Genomic DNA, 12,826 nt, shown 5'->3' with positions numbered 1-12,826 from the left:
AACCATGGAACTCCTCAGGCCGCAAGAGTCCTCTTGTTTATTCATTATGGCTTTTTCAATATAATCTGCAAATGTAGGGCTAATACATGACATGTCAAATATATATTAGGAACCTGTGCACTTAGAAACACATTCTTAAAATATGGCCCTCTTTGGATAGCCCTGGGCAAATACTCTGGTGACTACAAGGTTGTAGAATGTCCAGATAAATTGGAAAAGAACAAATTAAAGGAAGCCGAGAGCGAAGTCCCGGATTTCTGCATCTGAAACAAATGAGTTCTGCCAAAAATGTATTTTTGGAAGATAAAATGAAAGGTAAATTAAATTCACATCAGCACCATTTCAATTTGTTTTTGCTTGTGTACACACCAGGGGGCGATGACTGGGTGGGGATGTCTTTACCCTATGCAAAAGGGTTCACATCTTAGCTAGAGATGAATTAGAAATGGCTTAAGGATTCCAGTGGGTGTGAAGTTGGTTTGAAAAACAATACAAGCAGGATACATACACATTTGGGATGTCATGTGAATATGGATTAAAAACCCAGTATTGGAAATGCAGAATGTGCACGGTAAGCAGGAGTGTGAACAGAACCTTAAGAGTCTTTTTTTAAAAAAATGATTTGTTGCAGTGTGTTTTATTATGTTAGGGTGGACTGATATGGTAAATTAGAAATGAAGGGCGCTTTTTGAAGATTGTAAGGAGATAGATTGCTTCCAACCTCATGAGCCAATTCTGTGAGGAATAAGCCTTTGCTCCAGTACAAATATTGAGTAGGGTGGGAAGGTGGGTGGACAAAGATAAGTAAAATTAAATAAGGAGGAGGGGAATCTTTCTCTTTGTTCCGCAGTTGCAATTCATCATTGTGGCCTGCGCTTGTGTATAAGTCTGGAGGAATTCTCCAAAGTTATCATTGCCATTTTCTAACCAGATGCCTGCACCTTCAATGGAACAGGCAGAAATCCAACAGGTGTCCATTTTTTTCCTGGTGTGAAAAAAAGCCTCCTCCTCCTCCTTTCTGGTTAAAATCCACCGCCTTGGTTATGAACATCCCACATTTTCAGTTCTTTAGACCCAGTTATGGGACCAGTAGCCCTGGGCAGGAAAGAAAAGCAGCAAGCAACGCGCCCAAACGAGGACTTGCGCGGAATGAAACCGGGAGAAACCGCAGAGCAGAGGCAACAGGCAGGAAAGGGCTTGGAGGCGGCGGCGCAGCAGCAGCGGCGGGGGGCGTGGCTTAGAACTAGCAGCTGTAGAGGCGCGAGAGGGGGCGTGGCCCAAGCGCCGGTGGCGCAGGGACGGACACGCGGCCAGCAATCTGACAGCTCACGTGACGCGGCACATGGGCCGCCGAGACGGGCTAGGGAGAGCTGAGCCTGCGGCGAGCACACGGAACTCTTTCTGGGAGGGGCTTTCCGGGAGGGGCGGGGCCTCGGCGTTGGCCGTTGAGAAGCTGCAGCTCCGCGAGGGCGTCATTTGAAAGGGGTTGCTAGGCGACGGCTCGCCGGTGGGGGCGGCGCCTCAACGGAAAGGCTTTTCCGTTACAATGACGGCGTTTCACCGCCAGTCTGAAGGGGAAAGGCGAAGGGGCGGGCGGCTGGTGTGGCGCGGCTGAAGCCAGCGCGTCTTTTTTTTTTTTTTCGTGCCTGAGGCGAAGTCGTGTGAGCGAGACAACGCGGCGTCTCTTCCTTCCCTCTGTTCGTGACCGAAGAACACGACGGCTGTCGAGGGTGGCGTTTCCAGAGATGGGCCGCGGCGTGGCTAACAGGTGGGAGGAATGGCCGACAGGAGAGCCGTTAGGCGGCGCCCTGAAACCCAGGGGCTTCGTGTCGGGGGTGCTGGACGACCTTCGGCGCTGCCGGAGGCAGGTCGGGTGTCCTGTCAGAAAAGGGGCGGGGCCTGAAGGGTTGAGGGCGGCTAGAGCTGGGGGTTTATTATTACACTTCTCCACCCTCAAGACGTGACTCCCTTTACCTTGACGGCTTAAAGGGGCCGGGCGCTGCAGCACGTCCCGTTCCCGGCAAAGGAGAAAGCGTGGGTGGGTTACAGGCGAGGGTGGCCGCAAGGAGGCGACGTGCGCTACCTCCCGCCTTCCAGCAGCTTCGCGGCGACCAATGGGCGGGAAGGAAGGCGAGCAATCCGGCGGAGTGGCGTGTCTCTGGCCCAAAGAGAAAAAGAGGGAGCTGGAGGGTCGGCTTGCCTTTGCGCCGCCTCGCTGCCCGCCCACCGCAGCTCTCTGCGTCCAATGGGAGGCGCGCTGTGCGAAAAGGGGCGGGAAGCGTGTGGGGTTAGGTGAAGAGGGAGGAGGCGCGGCCGGGCCATAGGCAGCGGCGCTCCTTTGCTGCAGCGTCACTGGGAGACTTGTTGGAGCTACTGTTACCGGCGGAGGGAAAGCTGCGCCTAGGGGGTGGTGGGCGCCTCTCGACAGGGTTCCTGCGCCCGCCACGGGCTTTCTTCGTCGTCCTGTCCACGCCCCGGCCCCGCGATCGTCCTCAGGGTCTGACCCTGCGCTTCTTTCCTTGGCAGGGAAGGACCGTGACTATAGGAGCCTGAGACCAGCAGCGGGCGGCTTGAGGCGGCGGCGGGCGACTGGTGCCCCCAGCTCGCCCCGGGCCCCTCCCCTGCGATGGGGAATGGGTTGTCGGAGCAGACGTCGATCCTGTCGAGCCTTCCTTCCTTCCAGTGCTTCCACATCGTGATCCTGGGGCTGGACTGCGCCGGCAAGACCACGGTCCTCTACCGGCTGCAATTTAACGAGTTCGTCAACACTGTCCCCACCAAAGGTTTCAACACCGAGAAGATCAAGGTGACGCTGGGCAACAACAAGACGGTCACTTTCCACTTCTGGGACGTCGGAGGCCAGGAGAAGCTGCGGCCCCTTTGGAAGTCCTACACCCGCTGCACGGACGGCATCGTCTTCGTGGTGGATTCTGTGGATGTGGAGAGGATGGAAGAAGCCAAAACGGAACTGCACAAAATCACGCGAATCTCGGAGAACCAAGGGGTGCCCGTGCTCATAGTGGCCAACAAGCAGGACTTGAGACACTCGCTGTCGCTCTCGGAGATGGAAAAGATGTTGGCCACAGGCGAGCTGAGCGCTTCCACGCCGTGGCACCTGCAGCCTACCTGTGCTATCATAGGAGATGGGCTGAAAGAAGGACTCGAGAAACTGCACGATATGATAATTAAGCGAAGGAAAATGCTGAGGCAGCAAAAAAAGAAGAGATGAGCTGCTGTAGGCATGAGGGGTAATTCCTTCTTGGCATTGAACTAAAACAGTTCCCAGCACCTGGCCTGCTTGTTTGGATCCTGTACAGCCTAATAAAACACTCAGCCTGGTGGGAAGCTTTGCAGACGCAGACCCTTTTACCTGGTTTCCCCACAAGTTATTGGCACTACAACTACTTTTTTTATATAAAGAAAGCAAAACAGAAACAGCTCCCTTGTTGCATAGTACAAAATGATCAGGAAACAGATGGGTGGGTAAATGTGACCTGGATATCTTAAATAGCCAAATAAAACAATGAAGAGTGTTCTGCTTGGTGGTGTAATACTATGTTTGAGAGTGCCTTTGCAAGAAAACTGCGTTCAAGGCATTCAGTGTTTTTTCAACTACTGCTTGTATGTGGAGTGTTTAGATGAAGATATGCAGCTTTAAAATAGTATCCTTTAACATATATGGAGCTAGTATACCATTATTTAAGCAGGCTGTGAATGTGGAGGGTTTTTAATGAAAGTTTGGCAGTATGGTATGCTTTTAGATCTATTCTCTTAAAATAACACTTGTGGCTTGGATGATTTGAACTACCACTACTGTGGTATTCATGTTATCTGAAGCTTGATAGAGGGAAAAAGTATGGAACATATAAGAGCATGGATGAGTTTCCTGATAATGTAGCATGTCTTGGTGTGTAGGGGTTCTTTAGAAATAGCTGTGCATCGTTAAGCAGTGCTAATCAGGTTTGGACCATACTTATTTGTCCTATGGAGACATGTTCTAAAATGTTTGCTCGCAACAAACACTGAACAATGAGACAAAAGTAAACTATGACCATAAGGGACTTGGGTTTCTGGATTTTTATAGTGCAATATTACCTTTAAATGAAATTGATGGCAATAAAATTTGATCATAATGAATTGTAAATTAAGCTAAATTCAACAAAACTACATGTCCCACGTGCCCAGTGCTGTTAAAATGTACTGCCAGGTTATTTTATTACCCTTGCAGTACTCTTAGGAATGTATCAAAGCTTTATACACTTGAAACATTTTGACACTGTGGAAAAACAAGAGTTTAAAGATGACCTGTGTCTGCTCAAATTATGCTTTAAGCTTTCCTTGTTTACAGTCATGCAAACAGTGTTAAGTAGGTGGGACAGCATATGATGGAAAGAAATGAGTTTTCTTACTGGTACAGTTTTTTAAAAAATAAAGAAATGGGCAACTTGGGTAGCAGGTTAAAGGGCTAATGTGAATCCTGTATTACTCTATTGGTGCTGTGAAACATAAGAATAATTCCATGGTAAGAGAACAGCTCAAGGGGTAACAAGACTTCTCCACTTGGCACAACCCACAACACAGTTAGCATGTTCTCTTACCTACTAGTCAGATAATAGGGAGGATTAGTTGGAAAATAGGGAGGCTATCTGAATGTCAGGAAACATAACTTATTGATACTTGTATAAAATCAAATTTTATAGCCAGATACTGCTTAGAAGGTAACCAAAAATGCACTTTAGTGTTTTCCAATACTGAAAGTGACAGCTTTTTTTTAATTAAAAAAAATAATGAAATCCTGGTCCTTTTTGAAAGAATTGAAGTAGCTTCCAATGGAGCTTTTGTACGTTGGTTATATGTACCTGCACTAGTGACATTGAAAAGTCACTTAATGTCTATATTTATAGAAATGTGGATAACTTCTTAAACCTCAATAAACCCAACTCCAAATGAGTCATCGGCAACAGAAGTTGACAACATTTTACTGTGCGGATCATACTTTTTATCAGAACTGTCTGCATGAAACTGAACCCTTTATTCATGTGAGATTTGTAAATGTGACAATGTTAAAAATCGCAGGTATCTTATTAAAGATTTAATGGCAATTTGCATTACGTTCTATGTTTACAACAGAAATCTTATTGATACAGTCATTTGTGGTTTAAAATTCTTTTTTTATTACAGTGCCTGATACTGTGGTATAAAATAGGTTTTTCTCATTAAATTGTGGAAAAGTTCAACTGCTTTTAAAAAAGCAGTTGCTTTGTCACAGTTCAGCATTCTTCATAACTGCTCTTGAACTCTGAGGCCCTATGTACACAACTGAATATGAAGTATAAGGGGCTAGCCATGGTGTTCCCTTTCTTCATTGATAGCAAATACATTTCCAGAAGAGTATGCATGGGTTTTATCTCCCCTAGCTACATAGTTTTTAAGTACACTTTCAGTGATTATAAATAACCAATGCCAAACAGGAGTTTAAGCAAAAGTTGCAGGACCCTGACTGTCCGAATTAAGCCACTGAGCACCACAGGATCCCAATGCAGATGAATTTCGCATAAGACTCTTATGCTACACAAACAATTCTTGCATGCACCTATAGTGCTGTGTCCCATATGCATGTGAGAGGTGAAAATACCTGCAGCTGCCAAGAATTCCTCTACTTTGATCCTGTGGACTTCAGTAGGTGACTGACAGGGTCATACTACCATTGCTTACAATTGTGTACTTCAACCTTTAAGCATTTTAGAAGTCTTGGTGGTTTTCCAATATGTGTAGTATACTTTATAAAAACAAATTGTCAAACATAAGGTGATGCCTTATTAAAGCAGTGCGATTTTGATGTGTTGTTTGGAGACTGAATAGTCAATTTAGCTGATCTAGATGGAGCCAGCTGTCTGCTGAGTACTCCTTTTCAATATTTTTGTAAAGGTGTGTCCTCTTAAAACTACAGCTGTGAGAATTTGCAGTAAGGTGTTTTTTAGTCTCCCCACCTCACACCTTCCCGGTGTGGCAGCACCAGGAAGAACTAAGTATTCTGCTACTGGGAAAGATCCCGTTTGCCCAAGCCAGACGTTCAGCATTCTGAGGCCATTGAATGTGGTGTTTTTTGTGTGTCTGCCAGAGAAGGAAGTCGATTGCTTGAGTCTCTCCCCGCCCCCTTTCAGGGTTTGCTGAACATGGTTCATTTTCTCCTTACTCTTGCTTGAAAGGGGTGTACTTACTAGAAGCAAAATATAGATTTACTGGAAACTAACAATTCTGGGCTAAAGCTAGGGATTCTTTGAGACTAGGTGAAACTTTCCACTAAAATGGACAGGAAAGGGAGGAAATACCTGCTGAGAGAAATACTTAGTGGGTGGGAAAAAACATTTTCCTATTTTTTTGTTCCTCTTCCTGTGCAAGACTTTGATGTAGATTAATAGGATTCACTCTGTAGATAAGGTTGGTTCTTTGGACATTCAGTAACTACACTTCAGCCACAGATTTAAGGGGGAGGGGGAGCAGCCAATTTTCTTTTTGTTGGCACAAGCCAGTATATTATCCATGGTACTCCATGGTTCACCCAGTTTTGCAAGAAAGCAGGGCAGCCACACATCCTTAAATCACTAAATGAAATTCTGTTGTGCTTCTAAAGGCTAATTTATGGAACATTTTAGTAAAGCTTAGTATGATATTGAAATAAGTTCTTGTGATATGATGCACCAAGACACACATGTTCTGGTAGTGCAACTGTAATTGTATTGGTTTATTCCATCCATGATTGAAGCCAAGGCAATATTACATGTGGTTTCTAACCAGCCACACATCTGTAGTATGTGTTATGCCTCAGTAGCAATAACTAGTTACGTGTGTGTCTGTGTGTGTGTGTGTGTGGCAATGAAGTTGGATGACATTCACTGCAGGATGAATGTTTCCAGACATTTGAAAGTATCTTAATCTGAAGGAAAGTGTTACTAGTTCTTCTGAGATCTAACCATGTAGGATTAGGGAATTCAGCCAGGCTGTAACAGATACACAAATGCAGCAGGGAGAGCAGGATGGGAGATGGTTGTTTATAGCTCTTCTATGGGGAAATCCATTGTTTGTGTTGCAGTGATTCATTAAAATTATGCTTGGCTGTTTCTCCCTATCTGAATATTTTGAAAGAGATGCTATCTATGTTGATAAGCAATAGATAGAAAGGTTTTGTATGTAAGCACCATATCATGCTGAATATAAACGTGTGGCCAAGATAGGTACAATGGGTTGCATCCAGATTAAGTTAGTTGCACTTCAGTCCCATTACTTTTAACATAGGTTATGTGAAAAGTAATGGGATCTAAGTGCAACTAACCTAGTCTGGATCCTACCCAATGAGTATAACTGAGCATTTAGAAAAGTTTAACTTGCTCACAGGTACTTTATTTCAATCTGTTTTGGTTTGAATAAGTAGCTTACAGGTACTCTAATGCAGACATATTTTTCGGCCTCTTAAAAGTTTATTGCAGTGTTTCAATCTATATAATCCCTAATGAATTTGCTAGATTTTTTTCCACATCCTCTTCCAGTTTACAGGAATTTATTTTAAGAATTTATTTTAAACTTCTGCTTCTAGAGAAATGGGGCAAGTGTAGGTTCCAGATGCACCTGGAAGTACTTCCATAATTATGGACTTCCATAATATAGGTAGGTTCCTTTCTCAGCCTTGCTTAATATTATTTTGCACATACAGTATTCACAACCTCCTTTCTTGGCAACTGAGCTTAGACTTCAGAGCTTAACCATGCTGCTGACAAAATCACATCTCTTTTTGTTGTTACTCTTTACTGAACAGCATGATTGGCTCTTCCATTGTTTGTTCTCTAGCAACTACCTGTTAGAGCACCAGTTTTTTTTAATATAGGGTGCATTTCAAAGGTGTTTAGAGACTGAATAAATTCAGATGATGATGATGATGATTAATTTTCTTATACCCCACTAGCCACTCTGGGGAGCTTCCAACAATGGCTGTATGGAGTAAAAAAACACTGAAGAAGTGGGACGTACAACAAAATAAAGCAGTGTAGAGTGGTCCAACCGGCCCCCGGTGCCAGTCAGTCTGCTGTATCTCCTTTTGGAATACTTCATTCCCCATCCCTTTGTGTGCCACTGAGCATGTTCAGTCCTAATTGCGGTGTCTTTGAGCCCCCAAGTAGGTTTTTTTCCCTAGTGTGTACATGGGCTGGGGGAGAGGGTCTCTCACCTGATAATCTTCCTTCTTGCAGATGAATGGTGCTATTTTGGTTTCGTAAGGATCAACACCCAGAGAATTAGTTCACTATTAACGCAGTATTGGATATAGGATGATTTCAGATTTGGGATGGACAGGAGGTGTATAGAACAATTCTTCTCTTGGGTAGGAGGGAGGAGACTGCTTGAAACCACAGTAGTATTTAAGGAGCAGTCTATCCTGTTACACACTTAAGAGAGTTAATGGGGCCTGTGCAGGTTTTGGGCATTCTTATATTTTGCTTAGGGGCAAAGTCATCAAAGAGTTTTTGCCCTGTAAGCAGATTGGGGAAGAAGAAAGAAAGTGGCAATAGTTTTGTTTCTTTTCAAATGAGAATATTGTGGGAGTGCAGAGGAAGCAGGAAATAGATGTGGGGTCTGGAAGTTTTGGGAACAGTAGGGGGAAATGGGAAACTTGGCAGTCAGGATTTTAGTGATTGGGGATTCCTATGTGGGTTTGGCATTAAGCTATCTAGCACCTTGTTTTGGTCAGCAAATTGAAAATTAGTTCAGTTTCCTGTTTAATGCTAAGGTTTTTGCAGCTGTTTGGAGTAGCTGGGGGCCTGCTAGAACTCATTTGTTCAATTCCCTATCAAACTTTGGTCTTTGTTTTTCCATCTCTTATAAACCTGAGTTTTGTAAAACAGTCTTTCCCTCCACCCCCCATACCATAAGTAATTTAAAACAATGTATTTACAGTACTTGCCAGAATTATCAGGGTCTTGATGTCAAAATTAGCTTTGGGATGAGGCTATTTCAGAAACTTATTATGGGACGGGGGTGGGGGGTGGGGGAGAGGGGACATTTTGCAGTGTTGGTATTCATGTTTGCCAGAGAAAGTCCTGATGCAAAGCTGGCTTATCTGAGAAGCAATGGAAAGGTAGAGTATTTTCAGCTTGTGTACAATAGGGACAATTTCTAAAAATATCCCACTGTTGCTAAGATCAGATGAGCTTCGTTGTGTTAGCAGCCTTAGGGAGCTCTGCATGAAATGCTCTGCTGGCATTTTTAACACCCATCTCGTGATGCGACCCAGTGTTAAATGCTTGTAGTTTCTGGCAGACCTCAAGCATGACAGATCTCGTGCTTTAATGTGGTAGACAAAATGCTGAAAATGTCCAGAAAACGCATCCTGCTCTGTTGAGCCATTTTCTTTTTCATTGGGGGAAAAATATCTTACTTTGATCATTGCACAAAGGTATCTGGCAATTGTTTCTCTGTGTAGTCTTGGAAATGCAAGTTGTGCTTAGAGTGCATATGAAATGGGCTACTGATACATGCCAAATACCACTTCTGCATTATTAATAAGAGCATCATCTGCATGAAGCAGCGATTTCTGGAAAGGCAGGGAGCTCCCACTCATCTGCAGAGTGTGCATCAGAATGATAGGCTATTGCTCTAAAAAGGCTGGGCCTTACTTCCTTTATCTAGCCCCGACCCAAGCTCTATCAATGGTAACAGCACTCATGACTTGTCCGGTTCTCCTCCCTTTTCCTCCTAGAAATGCTTTCATGCAGAACAGATGTGCCTGACTCAGCTACATCGGGCAAGGAACAGAAGTTGCACGATGGTTTTCTGGCACGAAGATAAAGTGATAGGGGGAAGGTTATGTTTGATTATTTTGTGAATGTAACTGCTGTTAAAAAGCACAGGGACAAAACCAGCCGAAAAGGTGGCAACCTTAATCTCTCCCCCAACCCCACCACTGCAGCCCCACAGCCTGGCACTTAAACACCACACTGGAATTTCAGGAGACATTTTCTTCCCTTTCTCTCTCTCCCCACTTCTGCCATCTGTAAGATGTAGCATAGATCTGCTTTGTGCCAATTGCATTTTAGCATAGTCAACCCTCCACTATTGCCTCTAAGGAATGCAGGGATCTTGGAGGCCACTGACTGACTTACCCATCGTTTGTTCATTCAAAGACTGGTAACAGTTCAAGGGGACTCCAAGTTGCATTGGGATTGCATACCACAGGAGGTATTTAGCTCCTTCTAGCACCACTTTCCTAGATATATGGTCTGAAGGCAGATGAGATCACCCTCTCACTGAAGCTAAGAAGGTCCGATTCTGGTCACTGCCTGGATGGGAGACCTCCTGGGAATCATAATACACATATAACTCATGATGGAAGAAAGGTGGAATATATAAGGTAAAAGATTCATGACTCTCCAAGGCCATGCCCAAGGCTATTGTGTGTGACTCACAAAGCTGAGTGCAGCACTTGTCATACATTATGTGCCAGGCTGCTGTACGTGACACACCATCCTATCCCTGCTTTGCTGTTGTAGGCATGTGTCAAGAAATGAAAATGTATATGCCATACATTTAAAGCACATTTCTTTTCCCCAAAGAATCCGGAGAGCTGTAGTCCTCAAAGAGCTACAATTCTCAGCACCCTTTACCAACTAGTTTCCAGGATTATTGTGGGGTGGGATGTGCTTTAAATGTATGGTGTGTACGCTGCCATATAGAGCCTTGGAGGGGCCACCGCTATCTGCATGTGGCTGAGTAGCCACTTTGGGGAAAGGTCACAAGTTGTGCAATTAGGGCTCCCCTAAAACACATAGGAAATTCCTCCCTGTTAGCTTCTGTCAATAATGTGTGGCCATCCAGCAGCGATGTCAGACGTCAGTTCTGGGGTGGCTAGCAGAGATGAGGTTTTGAAGGAAGAGAGCTGTGTGTACTACATAGCTTGTCCTGCAGCCCTTAAGTTGAGTCTGTTGTCCTCAGGTGTGGTGTAGGAAGCCGTCTCACCCCTGGAGCCGAAATAAAATTAAAGTACCAGTCCAGTTGCCTTCAAGATATACAGATATACAGTGGTGTGGTTTGTCCTTTGCCTCAGGCAGCAAAATGTGTTGGGCACGCGCTGAATTTAGAGGATTTGTGTACTAAATGTATGCATACATTATCTCCTCCATGCATATGCTGCTGTCAGGTAGAAAACTGCTTCTACCTCCTCCTGTGTCTGGCAAAATGGAAAAGCCACCCTTGACTGACAGAGGGATATATTCAGTGAAACTTTTGAATGAATGGAAGAAAGCTGGGGAGTGATAAGCAACAGAGAATTATGAATGAACTCCATATTTAAGAAATAGATCACAGCTAGGTGATCCCGAATTCTTAAAACAGCTAGTTTTCCTTATAGCAGCAGGACCGTAAGAAGAAAAAATAAAATCGAAAGGTGCAATTTAAAAGAGGTGCCTTTGTATCCTTTAATCCAGGTCTAGCAGAGTGTTGAAATACCGCCCCCCCTCCACCCAGACATGAGGCTTCATAGATCTTCCATTCTGACTTTGTTGCTTTGTAATAGAGCTGTGGCACAGGATGTAGCTGCTACCAGATGATAATGCAAAGTGAAACGCCGGACCATCAGAAGCCCCAGGGTGGCTCAGCGTGGTGCTGGATTCTCACGAAGAACTGATTGCTTTCCCATAATAAGAACAGGAACTGGGGCAGATAATCCATCTAAATACACTTGCTTCTGCTGCATGAACTTTGTGTTAGGGAATAATGTACCCTTGCTTTCTGAATTAAAACGTCATACCACTAGTAGTCCTGACATTGTTACCTTTGTACTAAAGTAACCGTGCTTTGGGGGGGGGGGAGAATGCTGCGGCATTATTGTATAGCCTGAAAGCAGTGTCCAGTGTTTATTCCAGCACTGTAGTAAATAGTGTACACAATGCAGAAAGGATGCAACCCTGCCCAGAAGGTGCTACAAGACAGGAGTGAGGAAGTTGCAGCCCTTTAGATGTTGCTGGATCCAGGTCCCATTGGCCCTAAGTCAGCATTGCATGGGAGTCCAACATCTGAAGGGCCACATCTTCCCTGTCTCTCCTGTAGGGAAACATCTGTCCTCAGACTTATTTATCTTTACAATGGTAGGCAAATTGTTGTTGTTTACAGGTGAGCAAATAAGGTTGAGAGAGAGATTTGCCCAGGGGCCCGTGTACACTACGGTGGAACTAAGATTTAAACCAGCCTTAGAGAAAAGTCCTATTTGGTAGATTATGTTGACTCTTTTAACATCTTAATATATTGTACTTCCTCTGCCCTCAAAGAGGTTATTCCAGCTTGTCTCGAAAGCAAATCTACTGCCATGGAAAAGACTAGATGTGGTTAGCGGCAAGGAAAAACAGGAGTGCTTAAGAGCGCTCTTCTTCTTTGTGAATGCTTGCCTGCTACTTTTGGAACCCTTCCCAATGTGAGGCTTCTCTCCAAATATGTTGAAGGTACAAAATCTGTTTAGCTCAGCAGTCAGCCCCACAAACACCTTGACTCCCACTGTCCCTGAGTCCTGATGGCTGCTGCAACAGTACAGGATTCACATTTTCAGTTTTGCTGGTAATCAATAAAAAAATGCTGATTCCTCTGTTTTTTTTTAGAATTGTCTGGTAATCACATTACCTGTTCCGTTAGGCATGTACAGCCATGAAGCATCATGTTTCTATGTGAAATAATCTGTGTATGCACTGCTGCGCCTGCAATGGAATCACTAGAACAAACACAACACAGTTCACTTTGCTTCTTTTATTGTAAATTATGCTTTTTTTTTTCAAACTATGTGAGCGCCACA

General features: G+C 44.4%; 1 protein-coding gene across 1 annotated transcript; it reads left to right on the top strand.

Annotated features, from left to right (window-relative positions):
• The first annotated feature begins 2,618 nt into the window (after nt 1-2,618).
• Nucleotides 2,619-5,102, top strand: ARL4A (ARF like GTPase 4A). The gene has a single exon (XM_083578928.1). The coding sequence runs from the start codon at nt 2,627-2,629 to the stop codon at nt 3,227-3,229; it is 603 nt and encodes a 200-aa protein (XP_083435054.1). The 5' UTR covers nt 2,619-2,626; the 3' UTR covers nt 3,230-5,102.
• Nucleotides 5,103-12,826: the final 7,724 nt, after the last annotated feature.

The sequence above is a fragment of the Podarcis filfolensis genome (assembly GCF_964270895.1).
Source record: "Podarcis filfolensis genome assembly, chromosome: 12".
Lineage (NCBI taxonomy): Eukaryota > Metazoa > Chordata > Lepidosauria > Squamata > Lacertidae > Podarcis > Podarcis filfolensis.
The sequence above is the reverse complement of the archived record's forward strand: the minus strand, read 5'-3'. Positions and strand labels throughout refer to the sequence as shown.

Coding starts and splice junctions, on each gene's coding strand:
- ARL4A (XM_083578928.1), top strand. CDS start 2,627: ATGGGGAATGGGTTGTCGGAGCAGACGTCGATCCTGTCGAGCCTTCCT.